Source organism: Enhydra lutris, unplaced genomic scaffold (genome assembly GCF_002288905.1).
Source record: "Enhydra lutris kenyoni isolate GAN:26980312 unplaced genomic scaffold, ASM228890v2 scaffoldscaffold13, whole genome shotgun sequence".
NCBI lineage: Eukaryota > Metazoa > Chordata > Mammalia > Carnivora > Mustelidae > Enhydra > Enhydra lutris.
In genome coordinates this window covers 25151593-25178401 of record NW_019154097.1, presented here as the reverse complement: position 1 = coordinate 25178401, position 26809 = coordinate 25151593, and the positions used below count along the sequence as shown (strand labels likewise).

General features: G+C 46.2%; 1 protein-coding gene across 1 annotated transcript in view; it reads left to right on the top strand.

Annotated features, from left to right (window-relative positions):
- The window catches only part of LOC111146103 (BMP/retinoic acid inducible neural specific 1), a 171476-nt gene that overhangs the window by 83010 nt on the left and 61657 nt on the right, over positions 1 to 26809 (top strand). Inside the window, exon 3 of the mRNA XM_022501493.1 lies at positions 22880 to 23070. Within this exon, the coding sequence (XP_022357201.1) occupies positions 22880 to 23070 (191 nt within the window). The remainder of the gene's footprint in view (positions 1 to 22879; positions 23071 to 26809) is intronic.

The window sequence follows — 26809 nt, the reverse complement described above, 5'->3', positions numbered from 1 at the left end:
AGGGGAAAGCATGAAAAGGAAGGAAAGGAAAGGAATGGCCAGTGAGGAAGACAAGGTAACCTATAAGGAAGTGAAGGAGACAGACGTAAAGAAACAGTGAAAGGAAGCAGACCCTGGAGGAGAGGGAAGAGGTGAGTGAAATCTGTGATCTCTCCGTCCCCATCTGGGAGAGAGTGCTCCAGCAGTAAGAGGTGCCTGGAGACTCACGACTCTTGCGTTTGGATTAATGGCTCCAGCCAACGCAGCAGGTGTGACTGGGGATTTGGTCCTTGTGAGGATGTAGATCTCACGGTGTGAGGTGGCCTGGTCCCAAAGCCCCCAGGATGCTGCATTGGACCCGCCCAACACCATGTCTGTTTCAGGATTCGTCTCGGAGGGCCCATCATATTGACTGTGCGTGAAACTCACCCCTTGCTTCTTAGACTCATTTAATTTCACCAGAATAGAGTGCTTTCATGGCCTCAGCATGGCCTCAGCATGCAATTCATGAGCAACTACTGTGTTTGGGGCACTATGATGGATAGGGAGAGAGATAAATGGAATGAGGTTTGAACCCTAAAGGTGCAAGCTCACAGTTCGGTGGGAGTCAGGACTATATGCACACCCCAAGGAGGGACAGAGTAACAAGGGCCAGAGAGATGACTCAGTGCAAACAAACTGCAGAGCTTCCTTCCTTGTTGGAAGGGGTCCTGTTCATTTGAAGTTGGACTTTTATAAGCCCAAATTATTTATTAAAAGAGAAAAAGAGTTTTCTTTTTAGCTATGCATTATGAACTCCAACCATCAAGAGATCAAATGCTGAAGTAATGCAAGGTCTGGAATCAGACAGATCTGAGTTCAAATCCCAGCTCTGGTTTTACTTATGAGTGACCTTGAGCAAGTCACTTTCCTGTGTAAGCCTCCGTTCTCTTGTATATAAATGGAGACAGGATTTAACCCACGGGGTTATTATAAACAGTAAATAGTGATCGTGTAATGACATAACTTAGTACAGTGTATGTTTGCGTGTATGTATGCTACACATGTGTTTGTATATATGTGTGTTACACATGTGTTTTATACTTACACGTGCTATACATGTACATGTATACACATGTTTGTATCACCATGTGCAGCATGTACATGGTGTGTGTATGCATTAGTAATTTAGAAGATCTTCCAAAGTAATTGCCGAATTTACTCTCTGTGACTTGGAACCACCTCTTGAAGCTTGACGATTCTGACAAGCTCACATGCCTTTCTGAGCCCCAGTTTCCTAGCTCCTGGAATGGGAATTCAGTAGGTCCTGTGCCCATTTTCTCATTTGGGACCTGGGGCTGACCTGGGAGGGAGGCAGGGTTGGAACCACCCCTCCCATTCCACAGAGGAGGACACACGGGTGGGACTTTGTTAGGGCTGCCCAGGAAAAGAACGTGAGCTCTTTCAGCTCTGTGCATGGGGTCTCCCAGATCAGGGCCAGCGGAGATCCAGTCTAGTGAGATGAATTCAGACCCATCCAGCTCTATCCACTGGCGGAAGCACACGGGCTCGCAAAGTTTCTCTGTAACATCTACCAAATCCATCTCTTAGTCATCGTGGTAGAATCACTTATCTCTGTTTGCTCCTAGAGTTTGCTTTTCCCTCCTGTGCCCTCATATCCCAGTGCCCTGCTTTCCAGGGCTGGGTCACTCAACGCCAGAAGAGGGAAGCTGGCTTCTCCCTCCGCCTTCATTCCCTGTGACACACACTCTCTATCTCCGTGAGCTGGGGAACACCTGCCACTTAGAGAACACAGCCGGCAGAGGGGAGGAGCGGGGAGGGCAGAGGTATCCTTGGCTGGGCAATCTGGGAAGTGACTCAGGGTAAGCAGAATGTGATTGACTCAGTAGCCTGATGTTGCTGGTCGCATTCACTCCCCCACTTTTAGCCTGCCAGCCGGCTACAATCTGCTCTAGACCTAGACCTCCAACATCAACCCATCAGAGTTTGCATTTTGAGAGTCAGTTTCCACTCTCTGTCAGGCCAGGCCCTGAGAGTACAGAGGTGGAGGTGACTGTCCTGCGGAAGCTCTTCATCCGGGAGGAACGTAAGCCATGGACAAATAGGATGAGAGAGTTGCAAAGAGATTTGACCCAGCTGGGCGACGACCTTGGACAAGTAACATAACCTCAAACAGGTTCATTTGGAGAGGCAGCAAAGATATCGGAGATCTGAACATGTTCCTGGAGGAAGCAGCTCCTCGCGGGCCTTGCACGATGAACGGGACCGAGTGCTCCAATCCTGCATGCCTTTTTACCCCATCCCATCCCTCCCCCATGGTTTTCAGTTCAGCTTCCATGCCTTGCTCCACCCCTGGGATTGCTGTATCCCCCTTCTTTGCTCACTCGAATCCTCACCATCCCCCACACCCAGCGAAATCCTGTCCTTCCATTTGCCATCAGAATTTCTGTGGCCTCATGTTACATTCGATGATGACTCCCCCCCAAGTTCATGCACATTTTCTCTCCACCTGTTTCACAGGATCCTAGTATGTACTGACAAGGAACACTGTCATGGAGCGATGGGGAAATATTATCCAAACCTTTGATTTTATGGATGGGGAAACTGAGTCCCAGAGAGGAGAAACATCCAGCATGCCCACATGATCTGAGCACTCTCAGATGATAGAGCCAGACATGGGATCCTGCATTCATTTTGTTTTCCAGAGTTTTCTAAGTCTTGTATCCTTTTAACATAGATTATAAATTTCAGTAGGGTCTGACTATTAAATTTCTACCCAGTAGACAGAGGGTGCTGACAGCTGCTAGGATCCTGCTCAGGCCCCAAAGCCCCTGCTGCTGGTGTGATTCCAGCTCCCACTTTTGCAGGGGACCAGGAAATCATGCGTACTTTCCTCCCTGGTCTACACTCTCTGACCTAACGCTGTTTCAAAGGACAGAGGGCCTAAACAGCAAGATTTAGCTCAAATCACTTCTGTTTTTACTATAAATATAAGTAAATAGAAATACAGACTACCCTGAGTTATTGAATGAGGAGAGGCAACAGGAACACTTGTGCAGAGAAGGGTCTGCCTATGTGATGTGGCCCCTGGGGCCAGATTGGCCACCAGGGAAGCTGGCCCTTCATGTCTTGCTAGAACAGGAACCAGTGTGGGGAAAAAAAAAAAAAATGCTTGGAAGTAGCAAGTTCAACACCTACAGAGCCTGTGTCCCCTTGGGGCTGTCCCACCATCCACATGGTACTAAGTAGCTGGCTTTCTTTTTTCTTGGAGCTAGCCTGTTAGGACTTGCAGTGGTGTCCCAAGGTATCCTCCCCCATCTCCGTGTGTGTGTATGTGTGTGTGTGTGTGTGTGTGTGTGTGTGTGTGTATGACGGTTTTATCCACTCTCACGAATTTAGCATGGGTTATTCACACACTCTTTTCAACCTGATTTCCCAGAACAGCAGCCTCAACAAGGTGTCATTTGGAAAGGCAATATATATACATACATATATGTATATGTATGTATATATATATATGCTTTTAAAAATAACTTCCCCCAACTTTTTATTTTGGAAAAATCAATTTTTTGAAACTTTTTTTAAAGTAAAAAAAAAAAAATTAGAAAAGTTTTAAAAACAAGAGAAAAGGAAAATCAACAATGATGTATGCTCTACCTGGATTTAAAAATCATTAACGTTCTGCTACATCTGTTTCCTCTCTCTCTCCCAGTAAATGGAGTCTTTCGTAGCTTTAGGAGACTTTGTGCCGCAAACTGGGACAAAGAAAATCCTTTGCTAGCATCACTTTGCTGGGGAATCTGCTGCCAGAGAAAGCTTTCTCTAAATTGACTATCTCATTATGTGATTCTCCTGTTTGTGACTTTCATTGCCTCTTCATTATCCCCCAGGTGAAACCTAAGCATATATGTTTTCAACTCCCTTTGTGATCTGCCCAATGCCCGTCTTTCTAGAATCTTCTCTAGATTCTAGAGATTCTGGATACTATATCCACCCAGTCCTCTACCCGACACCTACCTGATTGTCTCTAAACTTTTCTTATTCCTTTAGACACATCACGTTCTCTCTCACCTGTGGGCTACTCCCTCTCACCTGTGGGCTACCCCCTCTTCCTGAAATACTCCTTTTCCTCCTGTGCCTCTGGCTAAATATTTCTTCAGGTATCTGTTTGCATTTCATTTCCTCCAGGAAGCCTTCAGGGAAGCCCCTGGATTAGGTCAGATGCCAAAGCCATGTAAATCCCATTACCCACTGTACTTCCCCCACCAAAGACCTTACCCTACTATAGTGTAATTTATGATAATAATTTGTTTCTGTTGCTTACTCTGTCTTCCGGATAGACTGTAAATCCTGCTGAGCAAGGGCCTTGTCCGTTTCTCCCAGCCATATCAACACCAGTTTCTGGCTCATTTCTTAGTGAATCATAGACATACATTGGTTGGTTGAATACATCTTCTCTTGGAAAGTGAGTAGATGGGCGCCTAGATGGCTCAGTTGGCTGAGGGTCCAACTCTTGACTTCAGCTCAGCGCATGATTAGAGGGTCATGAGATCCCTGTGACAGGATCCTCACTGGGTGTGGCGTCTGTTTAAGATTCTCGCTCTCCCTTTCACTTTGCCCCTCTCCCGCATCACTTGCCCTACACTGGCTCTTTATTAGCATGCTCTCTCTCTCTGTCTCTCTCAAACAAATCTTAACAAAAAGAGAGTAGAACGATATCAATAATATTTCCCACCCAGATCTCTCTCCAACTCCAGATTTGTATGTCCAGCGGCACACTGGACATCTCCCATGGGTGTCAGGTAGACACGTCCGTATATCACGTCCAAAACCATACTGCTAACCACCCCTCCCAGTCACCAGCCACATTCCTCCTGCCCATCACTTCCCCATCTCAGTTCATGCAAGTTCTACATTTCCAATTGCTCAAGCGAAAACCCTTTGTCTTCCTTGACTCCCTTTGTTCCCTCTTACCCCTCCTCTAATCCAGTAAGAAATCTTACTTTTGCTACTTTGAAAATATAATTCCCGAATCGGACCCTCACTTTTCTCCTCTCCTGTTACTCCCTCCTCTCTGTCCCAGATGATGCAGAAGCTGCCTGCATAGTCTTGCTGCTTCTACCGCTCAACTTCTACTTTCAACGCGGAGTGAGCTTTGGAAAACCCAAGTTCGTTTGTGTCACTTACTGTGCCCAAGGCCCTGTAATAGCTCCCATTCATTTCATAATGAAAACCAACATCATCCCCGTGGTCAGAAAGGTCTAATGTGGTCAGAACCCTGTTTTCTCTCTGACATTACCTCCTACTACTCCCTGCTTGTCCCTCATTGCTCTGTTGTCACCAGCTCTTCCAGGGTCCCCACTGCTTGGAAAGGTCTTCTGCCTGGTGTCGACACACAAGAGATTGCCCTCCATCTGCTTCTGGTCATTTCTCAGTGAAACCTATGTTGATTGTCCTGTTTGAGATTGGATCCTTTCTCCCCTCCATTCCCCCTTAACCTGTCCCACTTTCTCCTTGTTTCCATGATATTTATCACTTCTTATTTTCGCCGCTTAAACTTTTTTTTCCAGGTCTCCTGCTAGAAAAGAAGTTTCATAAGGGAAGGAAAGATCCATGGATGATTTGTGCACAGATATATCTCAAGCGCTTAGACTCGTGTCTGATTCTTACTAAATCTTTGCTGCTGTATGCATGAATGGATTAATGGCACATTGAATGAATGCATGCATGAAGGAATGAATGCTGGAACCAAATGGAGAGAGCAGAGTTCAAGTTCACGTGTACCTGGAGTCTCCTGGCTCTCCTGGCTCTCCTGGCCTGGTTCCTGTAGCCTCTGTGGCCTCATACAAGTCCAATAACCCATGGAGCCTTATTTCTACATTAAAAAAAAAAATGGAGTAAATAAAACTTCTCTACACATAGGGCAGCTTTGGGGATTAAACTCAGGTATTTGAAATGTGCTTTGCAAACTGGAAGGCACTGTATAAATGTTAGTTTAAAAGGAGGAGGGAGGAAAAAAGGGAAAAAAAAAAAAGAGAGAGAATAGAAATCACAAAGTAAGAGTGACCAGCGGGGAATGGCATGAGCAAACTCCCGAGATCCCAGTGCAAGCACTGGAGGGGATAAGACACCGGTAAAAATGAAGTGGAAGACACTCAGGCTAAAAATGCTTCATGTCCTCGAGGAAGGGGAGGGTGAATCATCCCAGGAGCTTTTACAAGGAATCTAGAGATTGCAAGTCACTACATCCAGTGTTGAGCCACTGTTGTGCTTGATGGGGACAAAGCCCACCCGAAAAAGAAATTGTCATCCAGAGTCACGAGAGGGGCAGGTGCCTGCTTTGGGAAGGCAGAGGATAAAAGGACAGTGACAAAAAGATAATAGCCCTTGTGGGCGGGTCTATGTGGCCAGCCCATTACATACAGTTTCTCTAAAAGGCAACTCATGGAGGAGGGACCTTTTCTGTGTAGGAAAGAGGCCTGGAGACGTTGCTTCGTGACTGGTGCAAAGCCACATGGCTGATTAGAAGCAAAGTCAGTATTTGAAGCCACCCTGACTTGGATTTCCAGGCCGGTCCTCTTTCTCCTAAATTTTCGTGATGCACATATTTTGCTTTAAGTTGGAAGAGTAAGGGTCATCTCCACAAGTTAAATCGGGTTTTATTTGGGTCTTGATGGATAGGATTTGAACAGGTGAATTCCTTCAGGTCTTCAACAAATATTTATGGATCCTCTACTAAGTGTTGGGCACAGGTCATAGGCTCCTTCAGGGAGCCATCCAATGAACACAGTGGTGTCCTTGTTCTGGAGTTTATGCGGTGGTGGGGAAATAGGCTGAGGCCGGGAAGAGTACTATGGGGAGGAAGATAATCGAGTGTGAACAAATGGACGAGATACTTGCAGTCAGTGACATGGTTGCCGTAAGTAAATGAAAATCAGGCAATGGAATGGGGGCTAATTTAGCTTGGTGGCCAGAGATTGGTTGGTGCCTGAGCTTTGGACGATGAGGGGGCAGCACATCAGAGATTCGAGGGAAGGGCGCCCCCTGCAGGCCAGAGAGGCATGGACAGTCAAGGCATCTGGGTCTGTGGGAGGACGGAACAAGGGCACTGCATGGGATGCAGTCAATGGGAGAAGAAGGCTGGACAAATAAGCAGTCAGTTCATAGAAGCTCTGGTCGGGAATTTTGATTTTGCGTTTAATGAAAACACTTTCTTTGTTCACACTCTTTGTTCCCTTGGCTCACCTTCTCAGTGCCTTTGCTGGATCCTTCTCTTTTCAGGGGTCTCAGTCCTTGTGACTCATATCTGTATCCATACCCACATTTCGATGATTTCTTCTGTTCTTCTTTTCTCTGGTGGCTTTACAGAATCTATCCTGATGATTTGCTTTTATATCCCCAGCCCAGACCCCTCCCCTAGGCTCCAGATGTCTATACCTGGCTATTTAATCACCTTCTTTAATGTGTCATATCAAAGTCTGAATTCTTGGTTTCTCCTTTCAAACGTGTTCCTCCACCAACAGTCCCATTTTCATCTGACCCACTTATTTGTACCCCAAGCCAAAAGCCTCCAGGATTCTCATCTTCCTTTCACACTCTCCACCCACAGATGCTCTAGATTTCACGGACAACACGCGTCTCTGCTATTCTTGCCCGCCTGACCAGCACGAGCCTCCTCCAGGCCACCGTGAGCATTCATCCTGACTGCCGCGGTGGCCACCCAGTGCCATCCCTGCTTCCGACGGTGTCACGCCCCACCTTCCACTCTTGTTCACAAAGCAGCGGACCGATGTTCTGAAACCTGACTCCTCTTCTGTCTTGTTTCTCAGATCCCTCCAGTGGTTTTTCATTGCATTTAATATGAAATCCAGAGTCCCACGATGGCCCACCATGACCTCCTTTGTGTGGTCTCTCCTGCCTCTCCTTGCGGCCCTCTCCACCCTGTCTTTCTGTCATTAGTCAAACACTCTCCGTTCTTACAGCATCAGGCATTTTGTAGTTGATTTCCCTTTCCTGGGACAGGTCTCAGCCTCCTTTACCTTCCCTACGTCTCTGGGTTTCATTTCATTACGAAACCTTCCACTGCCTCACTTTCCGTCCCTTTACCTTATTTTATTTTTCCACAAGACTCACCTCTGTCTGGTATTTCATTGCATAAACATCAGTTTCTTAACTGACTGGTTCTCTTGCTTGACAAGAGCAACACTTTGCCTGTCCTTTTCACTGCTGTGTCCTGCATTTGGAAGACTGCCGTGAACATAGTAGGAGTTTTAATACAATATTGGCTGAAGAAATGAATAGATGGGAAGTCTGGGAGTCAGCCGATGGTGACGAGAGAGACACAGTCATTCTCATTCCAAAAATTTCAGAACCTACTACATACCAGGCCTGGAGCTAGGTGCTAAGCGTATCCAGAACAAGCAACCTTTCTTCTCTTCATTCTCATGCAGAATGAATCCTGTAACAGAGACAGAAGTAAATGGGCAATTTCAGTACAAGGTAGTCTGTGTTTTGATTGGAGAAGGGCAAAGTTTTATTGATGAGTGAGAATGCCTGGAGGTCAGAGTGGGTTTGTATATTTGCTGGAGGTTCATGAAGAATAAACCTAAAAAAAAAAAAAAAAAAAGGAATAAGCCTGTCTACTCACCGGGCTGGGGGAGATTAGGAGTCAAGAAGAAGAAGCAAGTAGGCAGGAGAGACCATGAAAGGCATTCTGCTCAGAATTAAGAAGTCTGAGCTGCATTTTAGATAGTGATTAGTCTCTGAGTGTTCATAAAAATGGAAGGGAAAGGTAGAGGTGGGTGATAGTAATTGTGGATGGGTCCACCGAGTGGTTACATTTGAGTAGAGCAAGAACAGAGTGGCCAAGGAAGGAGCTGGGCATCTGAAGTTTAACTCTGGTCATGAGACGTCTTGAATAGGAATCCAGAGTGTTTCCTGTGTACTTTGTAGACAGTGAGGACTCATTGCCGGGTCCCCAACAAGGTGGAGGAGGTGGCATGAGCCAAACCCACCGTTCTGCAAGATAATTCTGACTGTGGTGCGTGGAGGAATTTCAGAGGCCGGGGCACAAGGTGGGTGGTATTTTCACCTCTGTGTGTCTTGGCTAAGAATCTCGTTTTATTCCGTCTCGAGGGTTCTTTCTCTGGACTTATTAGTCGTGCTCCTGATGGGACAGTGGAAACAGGAAAGCACACGGGTGTTAAGGATTAATTCCAAAATTCCCCCTTTCTGAGGGTTTAATTGCCACCTCTGCCTACGCCTGGGACAGGGTGCAGTAATAAATGGAAACAGGAAGTCACTAAGGCTTGGATAGTTTGGAAAAAGGGCGTAAGGTAACTTGCCAGGCTCCGGGGGTGGGAGGGGGAGTGTTGGCAGCGAAATGGTCTGATCGTGGGGGTGCCTATAATCATGAGCTTTTCAGGGCTGGAAAGGAGAGAGCCATTCATCCACACATTCATTCATACTGCCTTGATTTATTTAAGAATTATGTATTGGGTATTTTATAAGTTTTAGGAATGTCCTAGAGCCGAACAAAATAGGAACCGTCTCGGCACTGTCTAGTGGAGGGGATGACAGTAAAATCATCACACAAGTACATCTGTGCTCACCGTGTTCACTGGTTGGGGGGCCCTGAGCTGGCTGGGGCAGTCAGAGAGTTTTCTTTAGAAGTCACCTTCTGGCCGAGGCCCAGTAGACTGAAAAACCATGTACTGTAAGGGGAGGGAAGAGAAAGTAGTCCAAGATAGAGGAGACCTCAAAGGGCCCTTCAGTCCAGGGGTTCTCTCTTTTACTCTAGACGGGTCACCCGGGAGTCTGTTAAAAAGGCCAAGACAAAAACTCTGATTTGCTAAGGTTAAGTGAGCTCCTGCTTCTGTATTTTGTAAAGATTTTATTTATTTATTTATTTATTTGAGAAAGAGAGACCCTGCATGGGTGGAGGGAGGAGCAGAGGGAGAAGAACAGAGGAGGAGCGAGAAGGAGAGGGAAAGAATGTCAAGCAGACGCCCCACAGAGTGTGGAGCTTGACCTGGGGCTGGATCTCAGGGCCCTAAGACCATGACCTGAGCCGAAACCAAGAGTTAGATGCTTAATGGACTGAGCCACCCAGGCACTCCCTGTTTCTGGATCTTAACATGCATTCCCACCAAATTCTGATGCACCCCAACAGAAATTCTCTGGGGATGAGGTGGGCAGAACCCTGTCTCACCCCTCACGACCCAGCCCTTCAGACCAGGGAGCCCAATTTGAAAACTCTGACTCAATTCTATTCATCCATATGGACCTCACTTCACAAAGCACCCGGGAGAAGTTCTGTTGGGCAAAAGATTTACTGGAATATTGTCTTCTGTGTTTTCCCCAGGAAAATGCAAGTTCTTGGTCTGTATTGTTCACTGCTCTAGCCCCAGCCCCTAAAATAAAGACTGAATCTTGGTAGCTATTCCCCAACAAGCAAAGCGACAAAGACTTATTTGAAAGACTGAGTTAACGAAGCAAGCGTTTCATGTAAATGAAAATTTGGAGGCCACAAATCCAGTCCAGCTGTCCATTTTACAGGTGGGGAAAGTGAAATCCAAAAAGAATTCATCATCTATGCTGATCCAATTTACTGTGGTAGGGAGTAGAGTTAACAACACCTTTGCTCAATACCCAGTGCCTGTTCCTATAGACCCACTGTCAGCCTTGAAGGAAGCCAAAATATTGGCAGCAGCTTGCTGAAAATGCAGGAGGGAGGTAAGAAATGCAAGGTGGTTTAGGAACAGTTTATATAAATTCACAGACGGGAGGTTCACAGTGGGTAGTTAGCTTGGTAGACAGAATTTTGAGTTGAAAAGTGTAAACCGAATCTGGTGTGCAATGTTAAAACCGGATGGAGGTTTTTGAAGCTGGGGTTCTTTATCTGTGAAATGGGGATGGTCATAGCTACGTCCCAGGTGGTGTGTCAGTTAATGCAAAACACCTGGCTCATATGAGGTCGTCAAAATTACTTATGCTGAGGCATATGGATCAGAAGAATCCAGAATGTCCAGGATTGGAAAACAGATATTACTCGTGGCTGAGTCTATCAATGTAGGGAAATAAGCACCCTCACACGAGGCAGGGGTGGGGCTCTTTTGGAAAGTCACAGGTGAACTCGTGGAAAGGTGGTCACTATGCTTTCATGAGGTGGTCACTGAATGCCTTTCTCCCCAGGAAAAATAACATTTGCTAGTTGCTTGTGGGGACACCACAAAAGAACCCAAGTATCATTTGATGAAGAAGAACCATTTTTTAGGTGCTTTAGAGGGACGGATAGAATTAAAATTTAGAGTGTAGGGGTAGCTGTGAGATAGACCAGGGGTTTGGCACCCGTCTGTGTGTTTTGAAGTTTCATCCAACTAACTCAAAGCTCAGACAAAAGCAAAAACAACTGAGTAGGTAACGTTTTCCATATCTATCACCCATCATCCCGGGGCTTATGTGAGACTCTCATACCTGTCAGTCGTTAACATTTCTGGTTCCAGATTGAACCATTTCCGGTTCAGCTGGGCACTCGGGTCGCCTAGTCGGGTAAATACAGCAACAACACTTTTCAGCCACCTTGCAGGTTCTGAATCCCTCCTGTAAGCATCTCCATCAATCAGTTATTCAGGTTCTGCTTTGATCGCTACCAACAGGAGCCTCCTTAATTCTCAGGGCGACTTGGTCTATTCTGATTAGTTCTATCAGTCAGAGAGAGCTTGCTGCCTCGAGTGGGGCTTTATCATGCTGTCATCTCTCCCCGGTCGGTAACTTAGAGCCCTCGGAATCATGCCTTCATGGCATTACAACTCCTCGGGTTCCAACAACTAGGAAAAATGGTGGGATCTGCTTCTTCTTGTGGTGTTTGGGCAATCAGGTACCTCTGGGAATGCCTTCAACCCTCCCAGATAGTGTGGGTGTGTGTGTGTGTGTGTGTGTGTGTTTTTCAACATTGAATATATCAAGTCAATTACCTTGTTTAATCATCGTCATAAATTCCACTTGAAACATGTTTATTTTCTTAACTCAGGTGTGATCTGGGCATTTTTTTTTTTTAAATCAGTTCTGCCTAATTGGTATTTAAATAATGACTTTGTTGTTTAGGTTTTAAAGGTGCTCCAAGCAGGGTGTGTGAGAAAACATCCTTGTTTTCTAATTTACTTTAGCCCAGGAGTTTAAAAATATATTTAGGGTATGGGAATCTTGTTGTCAAACACACACATACACACATGTACACACACACACACACACACACACACAGAATTTACTGATCTGTATGTTGGAGTAGCTCAATCTATAAATCTTTGCTCTGGCCTCCTTGATTATTTCCTTCAAATACATTATGTGACTGGCCTAGTCAATGGGTTAGCTCAGGGTCAGCAAACTTTCTATAAAAGCCAGATAATAAACAGCAAATATTTTAGACTTTGTGGGGTCTCTGTTGCAGCTACTAAACTCTGTCACATTGTCTGAAAGCAGTCACAGATAATTCATGAACAAATGAACATCACTGTGTCCCAATAAAATTTTATTTACAAAATAGACAGAGTGACAGATGTGATCTGTCACAGTTTACTGTAGTCCGAGTTAAATCGTTTTTGAGGACGTTGGTATATCTAAGTTGAATCAAGGAAGGCTTTAGACCCCCAATTCTCTCTCTCTCTCTCTCTCTCTTTTTTTTTTTTTTTAGATTTTATCCATTCATTTGACAGACACAGAGCACAAGCAGGAGAAGCGGCAGGCAGAAGGAGAGGGAGAAGCGGGCTCCCACTGAGCAGGGAGCCCAACGCAGGACTCAATCCTAGGACCCCAGGATACGACCCAAGCTGAAGGCAGAAGCCCACCCAGGCGTCCCAGATCCCTAGTTCTTGATATAGAACCAGAAACTGGGTGAATGTGTGTTGAATGAGTTAAGGAAAAAGCTCTTTCTTAACTAGTTTAAAATAAGGACAGAGAAACTTTCTATATAGGGAAACAAAGAAGGACCTCGCTGGGAATGTGGATTTGGGGAAGGCTCTGAGATGGCATTGTGCTCGCTAATACCAAAATATTTTAACAAGGAAGCAATTGGCAATTACATGCAGTATTACTTGCTGGGGAAGCTGTTCATCTTTTTTTTTTTTTTTTCCTCCCCAAAATATGCACCACTGCAGAAGGAAATGGGCAGAGGTCTGGCTGTGTGAGACCTGGATTTGAAAACCCAGCTCTGTCACTGACAGCTGTGTGTCCCTGGAAAATTACCTCCCCCATCAGACTCTCCGTGTTTCCATCTAAAGATTGAAGGCCATATACGAAGACGTTCTCTGGGGTCCCTTGGAGCTCTCAAATTTTGTGGACTGAAAGAGAAAATTTATATAATTGGAATGTTTAATGGGATTTATGATAATTGAAGAATAATTGCCGCTCCAAACTTTTATTAATCTATATTTAGTTATGAGTCATGCTTTCACAATAGATGCTTTGGAAATAAGCAGAGAGACAAATTGAGTAAACAGAATTTTAAATATTTTATTTATATGCAGTTTGCATAATCCCTGGAGCCCATGAGCATATTAAGATCATTTAAAATATCCATTAAAAGTTATGTGTTATGCGACAAACTCCCCTTTTAGAATGCATTGCCAAAGGATAAATAACTAACATTTATTGAGTAGCTACTACTGCCAGATTAATTGCATTCATTATGCTTGATCCTTCCAGCAATGCTGCGAGGTAAGTACTAGAATTCCTACTGCACTGATAGAAGATCAGAGACTCCGAGGAATTTGCAAAGAATTGCTCAGCTGATGAAAGGCTCCATGCTCTTTCAGAGCTGGGCCTTTCTGACCCTAAAGTCTGTGTTCCTTCCAGATGCCATCACATCTTCAAAACAGACCTGTTCTGTGGCCCTTTTGCTGGTGCTCAGTGGAATGAGCTGTTTGCTTTTCCCTGAGGTCCTCTACCCTGTTCTTCTGCAGAGCATCAGCAAAGTGTCTTAGAAGTAAGCATGTGCACCTGTCCTCCACTGGCATGGTGACACCCAAGTGGGCAGAGGAGGGGGAAGCAGGAAGAAACAAGGAGGACCCTGCGTCCACTGGCTGAGAATCAGGCCATTGGCATTTCTGTCCCAGCCCTCACACGGGTTTGTCACGTGGCCATCACCAGCCTGGGCCTCAGTTTCCCCCATTTGTGATGGTGATGGAAATATTCCCCCTCCTCCAGGTTGTTGGAAGGATAAAGGGCATGATGACAGAGCTTTGTAAAGGACCAAGTCACCTATAGACCCCACACGATGGAGGTGATGGGCTGGGGCTGTGGGTCAGGACAGAAGAGGCTGAATCTGAGATGAAAGACCCAGATTCGAGTCCCTCCTGCCTCCAGTGGTGTGTGGCTTTGGGCAAATCCTTTTCTCTCCTGTCCTTTAGTTGCCTCATTTGGGGAATGACAGGAATACCCTTGGTTGATGCTCCATTCTGTTCCATTCTGATGTCTTGGATGTCTCGGCAACGAGATGCCTTAGGCGATCGAGGGCATCTCAGGGAAATAGATGAGCCATTTGGAGTCCATAAAGCAAGTGCATTCTAAGCTGCTTTCGCCTGCCATGGATTCCCATGACCCTCACGGTACCCCTGCCCTTAGTAACGGGGCTCCACGAAGAACCCCACTTGCGTTTTAGGAAATGTTCCGTTTCTATAAGACTTGGGCCATTCCAATGTGTTTGTGTGTTTCTAGTCTTCTCAAGTTTCTACTCTGTGAGAAGCCTGGAGCCCCATTCCAAGATGCTTCTCCTGGTTTCTCTGAACTTTATTCCCAGAAAGCCTTCAGAACTGCTGCTGGGTTGGTATAAAAATTAAAATGCCATTACTTAGGTGAACACATTTGGAAAGCAGAAAGGCTTATATACACATCGTAAGCAAGGATTATTTTAACCTCCACTGTTAAGTCCGGGTCTTATAATTAAAATGAACCTGTTCGCAATCATGTTTTCGGGGAGTTTTTTCCTTCTCTTCCTCTCCTCACCCCTCTGGCACTGAGTTGCCCTGGAGACCCACTTGACGGAGACCCACTTGATGCCCCAATTCCTCAGCTGCCCCCCTTGCTTCTGTCCTGGGGCATGGAGACAATGGGGGATTTGTCTCTGGCATTCTAGTTGTTAAGATGCGTCATTTCCATTTCACATACGCCCTTGGTTTCACCTTGCCCTGAGGTGGCTGGGGATCATGCGGGGAGAGACTGGGAATGGCAGGGAATGCACTTGTACTTGCTCTCTCTCTCTCTGGTTCAGTGACTTCTCCTCACTCTCCTCCTTGGCAGTTCTCCTTGCTCATCTCTGGGGACAATTGGCTGCTCACAGGGGTCCCGGATCCCTCTACCCGTCACCACGCAGACACTCAGAGGCTTGTTTTTATTCAACTTCCAAATGATGAGTGAATACAATCAATGGGATTAGCCACCCAGGGATAAGCACCCTGATCAGTTATGCTATCCACAAACATTTATTGGGGGTTCAGTGTCTAGAGCATATTCAAAAATGTAGCCCTGAGTTAAGTCAGAACTCTAGAGAGCCATGTATTTGAACAGTAACATACTTGACTCTCATTGGGTTGCTTTTCTGAATGATGTTTCTGGCAAATGCACTTGGCTACCTGGGCATTCGTTATTGCTAATAGTATCAAGCACTGGTGTATCACCAACCAGCATCGACTATGTCCATCTCTTTATGAGAAACCATGGGAGATGTTTGTGTCTTATTGTGGCCTCTGGGAAATGTGTGTTTCTTTCACAACTTTGCACAACTGCTCTGTTACCTTTTTTTTTTTTTAAGATTTTATTTATTTATTTGGCAGAGAGAGATCACAAGTAGGCAGAGAGGCAGGCAGAGAGAGAGGGGGAAGCAGGCTCCCTGCTGAGCAGAGAGCCTGATGCGCACCTCGATCCCAGGACCCTGAGATCACGACCTGAGCCGAAGGCAGCGGCTTAACCCACTGAGCCACCCAGGCGCCCTGTCTTCTTGACTCTATGGCTCTTCTGGCTGTGATTTCCTTTGACCACCGGCTACAGGGAGGGTCAGAGACATTTGCAATCCACCTCTATGAAGTGTTCAGGACATTATAGACTTAGGTTTGTGGGTGAATTTTAACCCAAACTTGCACATAAAATATTTTCTTCCCTTTGCTTTCCCATCTTTCTGTATATGGAAGTCTATATGAAACGAACTCCTCCAACTTTTTCAGCTGTGAAATCAGATTCAAGTCAAAACAAAACAAAAACAAACAAACAAAAACAAGGGCGCCTGGGTGGATTAGTTGGAAGCTAAACTTCCAACTCTTGATCTCAGCTCAGATCTTGATCTCAGGGTCATGAGTTCAAGCTGGGGATGAAATCTGCTTAAAAACAAAAACAGAAAACGCGAGCCGCCAAACATACTCTGTAAAGAAGAGTAAAGCAACCCGTCCCTTCAGAGTTCCTCAGTAGCCTCGATTACACAGAGGACGTTGGAGAGGAGACTCACACGTCACCATAGACCGGGCTCTCCTCACAGCCCCGAGAACTGAATACTGTGATCCCATTTTATAAAAGGGGGGAAACGAAAAGGAAAATTGTATGCAGTTGAAGCATCATTATGAACGGCCTTCTGCTAGTAACAATAATAGGAAAACACCAGCAGAGGCTTACAACTGTCCATACCCTGCTGCTGCGATTGACGAAAAGTTTTCCGATCACGGATTCATTGACGTCTCAGCACGATAGGGTGAGATGGCCTGGTTTCAGTCTTCACCACTGGTATAAGGAAAGTGCATGCCTGTTTCGCAGCAGCTTATAAACTGCTGGTGCCTTTCTTGCATTCAGACTCACTGCTTCTAACGGATTGATGAGGATGAGATCTCGCCTCTCAGGAGTTCTCCCTACCAGTAATTTTTTAAAAAAAAGCATGATTGTTTCCTTCCCTCTCCCACCCCACCATCCAGCCCCTGTCGCCCAGCTTCCCACTGGAGCCTCCCCCAGAACTGGAACAACAGTGACAATATAGACAATAACTAAGTTTATGGAGGTTTCCTTCTAAGTACTGAGCTTCAGGATTTACTCTGATGCTCAGCCTACTCTCCATGGGAGACATGATTCCCCGGGATGACATTTATGCTTTATAGAGTGTAAGCAAAATCGTTCACAATTTCACAGATAATTGGTGGCAGAGTCAGGTTTTAATTCGGGATTTCCTCCTCTAGCACCCAGGCTGAGAGATGCAGGGCTGAAGATCATCGGATACAATCAGCTTATTACCCACGAGACTAAATACCTTCCCAAGGGCACAGAGCAGTCTCCTGCCTGCTTCACAGCCTTTTGTCCTCAGTGTGTGCATCTGACTGTGGTGTGTGTGTATGTGTGTAGGTAGGGGAGCACAGGGCGAGTAAGGGGGGCAGGATGGGGGAGGAGTCCCAGAAAGGCAATGCTTCCTTCTGAGAAAAGTGCCTTGGCCTTACGGTTTTCTCTCCAGCCTCGTCTGAACCTGTACTGTTGGCCTCAGTCTTCATCCATCCCTGCCCGCGCTGTGACCCGCCCTCCTGCCTCCTGCTCCCCCAGTGGGACGGGCCTTGCTGCAGCCGCCCCATGCCTTCCATCCAGGGTCCTTTTTTAATCTCAGTCTAATTGGTTTGCTTGGCCTGCTGAGATGCTTAATTGGGCATAAGCGTATTCCGCAGATCCTGTGCCATTGTGGTTCTGCTTTCTCCTCCAAGGGGAATTCACTGGCTCTGTGGGCTCAGAAAGAAAGAGAAGACATTTTTTTTTTTTTTTTTTAAATGTTGTGCTCAATTCACTGAGAACTTACATGAAATTGTTCCTGGGCCGGCAGAGCAGTTAGACAACATGACAAGCAAGGCTTTCTCCACACCCTCTCTCTCTCTCTTCCTCTCTTTTGAAGGTGGCTTATGGCAGTCAAAAGGGCACTGCGCTTGGAGTCACGAGCCCTGGGCTCTAATTTCAGCTCTGCAGGTCATTCGCTCTGTGAGCTTGGGCAAGTAACTTGATGTCTCTGAAATTTAGTTTTCCCACCCATGAACTGAGTGAGTTGGATTTGATGACTTCTACCAAAGGAGTCATAGTGAGGCTTTAAGAACAGGGGCCACATTCCCTAGGGACTAAATCTGGCCTGCCACCTGCTTTTATAAATAAAGTTTTATGTACGTAAAGCACATGTTTATGTACTGTTTACGGCTGCTCACACCACAAGGACACAGCTGAGTAGCTGTGACAGACTCTCTGGCTCCTCTTTTAGAAGCTAGGTTGTGTCATTGCTGAAAACCTTCTTTTGACTGCATACATTACTTGGAATTTAAAAATAGGACATCTTTACCAAATCCAACATAGCCTTTCAAGACCAATGCCCACTCCATCCTATATTTTAATGTTATTTTTTTTCCTCCCACCCTTCCTTTTATCTCATCTCCTCTACTTATGTGCATATCTAGGACTGCCTTCTTTCTTTCTTTCTTTTTTTTAAAGATTTTATTTATTTATTTGACAGAGAGAGATCACAAGTAGGCAGAGAGGCAGGTAGAGAGAAAGGGGAAAGCAGGCTCCCTGCTGAGCAGAGAGCCCAATGCAGGGCTCCATCCCAGGACACTGGGATCATGACCTGAGCCGAAGACAGTGGCTTAACCCACTGAGCCACCCAGGCTCCTCTAGGACTGCCTCCTTGATGTTCCCCAAACCTAGCAAACAGTCCTACCTCAGGACCTTTGCACCTGCCCTTCCTTCTTCCTGGACACTCTTCCACCAGTGGCCCCTTGTTCCCTTCCTCATTTTCTTCAGGTCTCTCCTTTCCTGTCATCATGTTAAGAAGGCCGTTTCTATAACCACACCCTCATCCTACCCCTGGGCATCCTGACTGCCTTCCTCCACCTTATTTGTCTTCACAGCACTTCTCCCCTCCAGCTTGTTACTGATTTGGTTCTTTATGAGCTGTGCGTTCTCACCAAAGTTTAAGCTCCTTGATATCAGCTAATTTTTTTGCTCCTGTATCCTCAGATCTGGAAAAACAGTAGGTGCCCAGATTTGGAAACAAAATTCAACTGTTTCAGCTCCAGTGTTGTTTAAATCTCCTTCTGAATAGGTCTAAGTGCTGGGAAGCCCTTTTACTTAGGGAACTTTGGTAAACAGTATAACATTTTAGAATCCTGTAACTCTTCCAGTCTTTGCTCCAGTATCCCTACGATGGCCTTGAAGTCACATAAATTCGTTCTTCGCACATTTTTAGTCTGGATTGTTGGTCACTCAGAAGAGTTGAGAGATTGAAATCCAGTAACATGGTTAGGCGCCCAAGGCCCTTCATCATGGGGTCACTGGCAGCCTCTCTGCCTTTACCTCTTATCATATACATCTCCCTCACACATGCACACACATGCGCGCACACCCCTCTCTCTCCACCTGCCTCATCCTCCCTTCGTGCACGGGGAGTTCATTCTTCTTGAAACACCCTTCCCCTCTCTTTGGCCAAATCCGCCCTCCCATCAAGATGGAACTGATACAACAGAATTCTTTGCCACCCCCACTGCCACCCCTGCGTCTCTTGCAGATTGGGGCAGGACTCTTCCTTTGACTAAAATTACCATTACAAATAGCACAGCATGATTTCAGAGCTTTCCTAAACATGCACTTTCTGCCTCAAAGGTCAGAGAATTCCTTTGCATCAGTAACCCTGTGATGCTGGAAAAAGGCAGGTGCCTGGCGGAGTCAGTGCTTCCTAATCTCTCTCTCTCTTTGTCTCTCTCTCTCTCTCTCTCTCTCACACACACACACACACACACACACACACACACAGCTTCTGAGCTCTTCCCAAGTCCCCTGCTGTGTGCTTAGCCCATCTATGCATCACCCCACTTAGGCCTTGCACCTGTCCTGTGCAGAAGGAGCTGGGGACTCAGCACCAGCTGCCTCCCTAATGTCTTCAAGGAAGCAACTGAATGGCAGGCCCTGGCTGGGTAGTTGGTGAGCATCAGAAAGATGGTAGACGCTGTGGGAAAAAAGAGAGAGGGAGGAAGTCAGGAGGGAAGAGGGGGCCAGGGAGAAAATTGAGTCTTGAGCAGGTAATTTGATGGTGGGAGTGGTAGTACCTGGTTCTATAGCTTTTACATTTTATGTCTCAGTATCTATATTGAAAGACTGATACAAGAATCCAGATACCAGTTTTCTTCTCCCAGCTCTACCACTATCTAGCTGTGTGACTTTTGGCACATTACTTAACCTCTCTGTGTGTAAATGCACATTGGTTTTGAAGAATGTAGTCATAGACACGTGGAAAAAAATAGTAATCCAAGGTCATAAGTTATAAAACAAAGTGATTATATATATATATTTGTCTGTTACACTGAAGTACGAGTATATTCTATGCACATACATAATTTCATAATTACATTTATATGTAATTTTAGAAATTTGGGGGATAAGCTGATAAGAAAAGACTCTTTTCCTCAGAAATATCTGATGATCCTCATTGCCTTTTAAGGTCATCTCTTTGTGAGTAGCAAATTACCTCCATAACTTAGTGGCTTGATATAACAGTATTTATTATCTCACAGTTTCTGTGGCCTGGGTGCCTGAGTGTGGCTTCCCTGGGTGGTGTGGCTCTCTCCAGGCTGTGGTTACGGGTTCGAGGCTCAGCTTGGAAGGATCTGCCTCCCAGCTCACTATGCGGTTACTTAGGACTCAGGGCCTTTTGGGATTCCATTTCTTTGGAAGCTGCAGGCCGGGGGCTTCTCTTGGTTCCTGGCCACGTGGATCTCTCTACAGATCATCTCACACCATGGCAGAGAGAGAGACTGAGACACACACACACACACACACACACACACACACACATACACAGAGGACAGGCAAAACGGAAGTTGAAATCTTTTGTAACTGAATCCTGGAAGGTACATTCCATCGCTTCCACCTTCCATCCATTAGAAGCAAGTCGCTGGGTCCCTTCCTGCCCACACTCAAGCAGAGGCGACTGGTTGCACAGGGGTGTGAACCCTGGGGCATGGGGGTCATGGGAGTCATGCCACAAGCCTCTACCTGCTCGAAAGTCCCCTCCCTCTGTCCCACTTGCTCCCTTTTGTCCTCCCCCTGCCCACCTGTTCGGCTCCTGCCCTTTCTTCCATGGGGAGAGCTGTTCTCCACCACATTTCTGTCTAAAGCCTCTGTGGACTTCAGAACCATAGTTCAGCTATGCCCTCTTCTCTGAAGCTTCCCCTGGAGACCTGAGAAGTCTGGGCTGTTCTGTGTCCTCTAGTCCTGAACTGACAACAGACTGGAAACATCTTATCTTTCCTGCCGGACCGTGAGCTTCCTCAGGACACGAGCCTGAGAAGTGTCCACCCCACCCCCTTCCGGAGACATCACACTTTGCACTTTCTTGGTGCTGCCTGTGAGGGTCTTAGAGGGCAGCTGATTGACTTAATAAGAATGGACGATGTGCAGGGTACTGAACTGACTTTATTTAGAATTTCAACGGTGTTAAGAATTATGAACAGAAATTCCACAAGCAGACACAGACGATAAGCTCGGAGGCTTGGAAATGTACCAGTCTGAAAGCGTATTTTCAGACCCACGTTGTTCTGCATCGGGGGTCAGACCCCACCGCTGAATTACAGGGGCACATTCTGGGGTGATCTCCTCCCTGTTCTGCTTCTCCTTGCTCCGTGCCCCTGCCTTCATTCGTCTCTCCCATCTTGCGGCAGGAGAGGGAGACCTTTTCATTAAACTCTGGTTCCCATCATTTATCTAGGCTGACCTCCCGTCCTCTTGGCTAGTCTGTTTTTCTCAAGGGTCTTGGGGCTTGTAATTCAGGCAGTCCAGAGCTCTGGTTGCTCCACAAGGAGCTTCATCGTTGATAGGAACAGAGGTCATTATTAAAGCAAAAGCAGCCTGAACCACCGCCCTTCGAATTTCTACTTGTATTCGGTTTGTATGCTCCTTGCTCATTGCCCATGAACCTTTAATGATTTTCCTGTCTGGGAATTTGTGAGGATATGAAGTTATAAAACTCTCTTTCACACTGGATTAGTACCTGGCAGTTTCCAAAGGTGTTCTCACAGCCGCTGTTGCATGTAATCTGTGCCCCAGCAGGAAGAAGGAGATAATATTAATTGGATTTTATAGATAAGGAGATATAAGTCCAGAGAAGTGACAAGCTTTGCCCGGGATGGCCCCGCATAGCTTGCGAGAGGCAGAGTGAGATTGGACTCCCAGGTTGAAGATCTTCAGTCTCCATCCCTTTCATCGTTAGCGAAGGGAAGAATGGAAGTTCTCCCGCGTGCCACCCACGACATAGCTTTATTAATTCCAAGTGGCAAATGCTCACGGAGTGCATGTTAAAATGGTAAATAAAACCACCTCCAGGCTAATTATCTGATTTGGGAATTGTCCTAGAGTGTGTCTCAACTTGCTTCCTGCCCTAGGTCTTCCCCGCTGTGAATAGCCTTCCCCTGTCCCCTCTCTTCCTCCCTCCCTTCCTTCCATCCTTCCGTCCACTCGTTTGTTGACTCCTTCGGGTGGCATTGTTTGGAGTCCTACCATGTAACAGATATCAGAGAAGATCCCGTCCCTGTGGTCTCCTTCACAGTAGGGTGAGAGAGAGGGATAAGCAACCAGGCAACGGTGACTTTTGTATCCTGATGCTCTGACAACAGTGTGAGAACATGACTGTGTCTGTCTGGCTCTCCACAGCGTCCTGGTGATGCGACCTACGCGGTATATATCTGTCAGCTAAAGAGAATGGAAGGGCTCAGATCTCAGTATCACCTGACAGATATTAAAAATAATCGTTGTCACTCTCTCACCTTCAGGAGCGAGGCCTGGATGGGATAACTGTGTAGACTCTGCCTTGGGGGTAGAAGTGGTAAATCGAGGCATCTTGCTCCTCTCTCCTACCCAGGGAGTTTGCCCGTTGGAAGGTGAGGAACACAGCCATCGAGAGGAGAGACCTGGTCCGCCACCCGGTGCCCCTCATGCCAGAGTTTCAGAGGAGCATCCGCCTGCTTGGCCGGAGACCTACCACGCAGCAGTTCATCGACACCATCATCAAAAAGTACGGCACCCACCTCCTCATCTCGGCCACCTTGGGAGGTAGGTTGGCAGCTGCTGGGCCAGAGCCTTGCGCCCCTGGGCCGGAGTCAGAGGGGAGGGTGGGGCCTCCTAGGATCAAAGCCAGACTAACATCTCTTCCACGGGACGTCGCTCAAAAGCAGCTATCGCCAGAGAAGCTGCCTCGTCTTGGTGGCTGTGTTCACGTCAGAGCCCTTGATTCCCTTCTCTGGGGACCGTCCAACATGAGTTGGCTAACTTCTGCGGAAGTACTAACTTCTGGACCTTCACCTTGGAATTAGCTCAGTTCGTCAAGGGTGCCTCCTCTGATTATTGGATTAGTTCCTTTGGAATGCAGTCTAATCTGGGGAAATAATGAAGCTTCAGATATGGTTTAGAGAATTGCCTTTGTTTATTTAAGTCTGCTTGAGGGACTGATAATTTGAGGTTATCATTTTACAAGGAGGGTATTATTTGTATCTTGTATGGGCTTGGAGGAGGTTAATAGGAAAGCAGACTAATTGTTCCATCCTGCTTAGCCTTACCCATCCCTCCCCATCACGTCCAACCAATCTCTAAGGGAGTAAGGAGAGCAGGAGAGGCTAATAGGGAGGATATAAATTTTTTGAAAGGGGGATATGGTACAAACTAGCATATTTTGATGCTTCTGTTTCTTGCCTACATGCAACATTTTACATTATGAGCCACAATCCCTTGGACATCAGTTTTCTGCCACAGGGACCAGGGCCACTGAATTTTGAGACCAGCTTTTCGCTGGTGGAGCTCAGTGTCTTGCGCTCAGAGAGCTGCTAGGTTGCATGTAGATTTGGCCCTTGCCAGTTAAACAAGACTGATGTCTTGGCAGAGGCAAGGCAGGTGGACGGAGGTGTGATCATTTCATTCTATCTTCTTCAGAGGAGGGCTGAGCGTCATGGGGGAAGCAACATTTTAGGTCGGCAGGAGTCGGCCAGGCACCAGGAAGGTGGCTGCGCTTTCGAGGCTGAGCGCACAGTGTACACTTGGAAGAAGCCCAGATTAGGAATTTGATGACGTGGGGAATGTCGGGGGAGAAGCTGGTTGGGCAAACTCATCCATCTGCACAATAAGAAAAGCCAGTGTTTATTATTTGCCAGCAGTAAGGCTCCCCCGTTGCTGGTAGTCCTTAAAATCGGCAAGTGTCTTCCAGACATTTCCATTGTCTAGCTAAGGAAGCTGGGAGCTAGGAAAGAGGAATGGCTAGCAAGTGACAAAGCTAAGGGTTTCTCTTGTTTCTGTTTTTTGTTCTATTTATTTAAACTAAAAACATGCAAAGCACAGTTTATCCTAAGTTTTTAACTTTGGGTTTTCTGTCCACAAAGTCTGCATCTTTCTTTTCTTTTCTTCTTTTTTTTTTTTAACCAGCTCATTCACCAACCCCCCGCCCCACCCATTCCAAAATCAACCCACCAGTGTGTATTTGTCACCTGTTGCTAGTCAAATACTAAGTTTAGTAGGACTTTGAATGTTAGAATATATAGTACACATTCTATTCTATTGTAAAGTGAAGACGAAATCACTTCGTCATTGAGTGTTTCATTCACCTGTACCCCTTTCTCTTTGAACTTCTCCACATCCCATTTCACTTGAATTAAAAAAAAAAAAGAAGAAGAAGAAGAAAGAAAGAAAGAAAGAAAGAAAGAAAGAAAGAAAGAAAGAAAGAAAAGAAAAGAAAAATATATTGCAACCAATTCAGTCCTTCAGTTAGAAGCTGCATTCTGTCCGAGTCCCTGGAAATCCCAACTAACAAAGCCCTTTCTTTGGCTGTGAAATATATTTTTAATTTCTCCAAGGCGGAGTGGTGAATTATTCACAGAGCCTTGTTCCTCTTCTGTTTTTATAGCACAACATTTTAAAATATGCAGAACTTTGCACTGAGTTCCAGTGTTGGACAGCAGGCCCTAAATGCTCCCTCAGTCCTCAGCCTGGAGGAGTGGGGAGCAGGAAGAGGAAGAGATGCACTGTTGATTGAACACAAATGTGCCAGACACACCCTGCATGCGGTCCTTCTGACATCCTGTTTCCACTCACTCATTCATGGAACAGTGGTTTTTGAGGGCCTCCTCTTGCAAGGGGAGGGGGAGATGGGGTCAGTTACAGTGAATAGAAGAGCAGGCTCTAGAGTTCACCTGCCTTGGTTCCAGTCCTGTCTCCTGGTCCATGCCAGTTTGGGGACACCTACTTTAAGCCTTGGTTTCCTCTTGTATAAATAGACCTGCATATTATGAAATTAAATAAAAGAAGCATTAAGTGTGCTGAGCACAGTGTTGGGCACCAAACAAATTGTTGCTATGGTTGGTGGTGTTTTATTATTCTTACTATAAGTATTTGTAATTTCATGGGGGTAAGGAACTGGTGGATTTGGGATTCAAGCCCATTCCTACCACTTACTAGGTGAATAGGAGACATTGAGAAATTCACTTTTCGTCTGGATATCCGTTTTCCTGCCTAAATGCAAAAAGGTGCAGAACATGTTGTTCTGTGTAATTTTTCCTAAAACGAACACCATGTTGATTTAGAAGAAATGTTCTGATAAGCTGTTCAAGGTGTCAGGTGAGTTCCTAAGGGCATGCTCAAACAACAAAAGATGATCTTAAGCTGTCCCATGGAGGACAAGTACATGCCTTTATTTGGCTCCTGAGGGAGAGGTAAGAGGAAGGAAAGGCAGCAGGAGGGCCGACCCATGCCCACACCATGGGCTCCTCCAGTTTTTGGTGAAATGGATTGAACTCATGATGGACTTGCTATGCATGATTTTTCTCACGGGCGGTGGTAAGGGGAAGAATCGGGGGTCTAGAATGACACAGGAATACGAGGATAGCAGTTTCCCTGCATCCCTCAGAAGGAAACACCTTGGAGCCGGGTGTCTGTGTGATGCGTATGGTCGAGTTGGCATGCGTGGGACTGTACGCCTCCCCCAGCAGACAGATGTGTGCAGACGCCTCCCTAGATAGACTTGGATGTGAGTTCATCTGTGTGCAGACATACATACACCCACAGTCCACATGCGCATACAGAAGGGACTCCTGCATATAGAAAAGATGCCCAGTATATGTGTATCTGTGAGGTTGCACATGTGTATGAATGTGTGTGAGTTACATGAATGTCTTTTTATTCACGAGAGCTTATGTTTTTGTGCTTATGTGTACTTTTGTGTGTCTACTCATTATTCCACACCCTGCATTTTGGGAGAACTCCCCTGGGCTAAGGGAAAGGAACGAAGTCACAGAAACTCAGAAAGGAGTGGGGAAGGATGCCCCAGGGGACCCCAAATCCAGACATTCCCCTCCTCCATACAGGAGCAGTATCCCCTCTACACTCACAAGGTACAGTGCTCGGCTGCCATCTCATCCCCATCCCCTATGCGTCTGAGTCCCACTTTGTCCCCCTCTGAAAGAGCTGGTGCAGAGAGAGAGAGGCAAATCCCCTGGAGGACAGAGTGATGGAAGAAAGGCCTATGTGGGGTGAAGAGGCAATTTGCAGGAATGCCCAAAAGGGAAAGCAACTCTAAACAGAACATTCTCTTAATAAACAAGAAATTAAGTCTTAATAATGCAGCAAGAAGCCCATTAACCCCTCTTGATCTAAGGCTTGCTTCTGCCAGTTTTTAGTCCAAAGGGAGCTGTGCCTGTTCCACCTTTTCTTCTTTGGGTCCCATGGAGAGCCAGCACTGACACTTGGAATATTTATTTCCTCTGCCTCCTGGCTCTTACTTTTAGTATATTCACATATCGAATCATTTGCC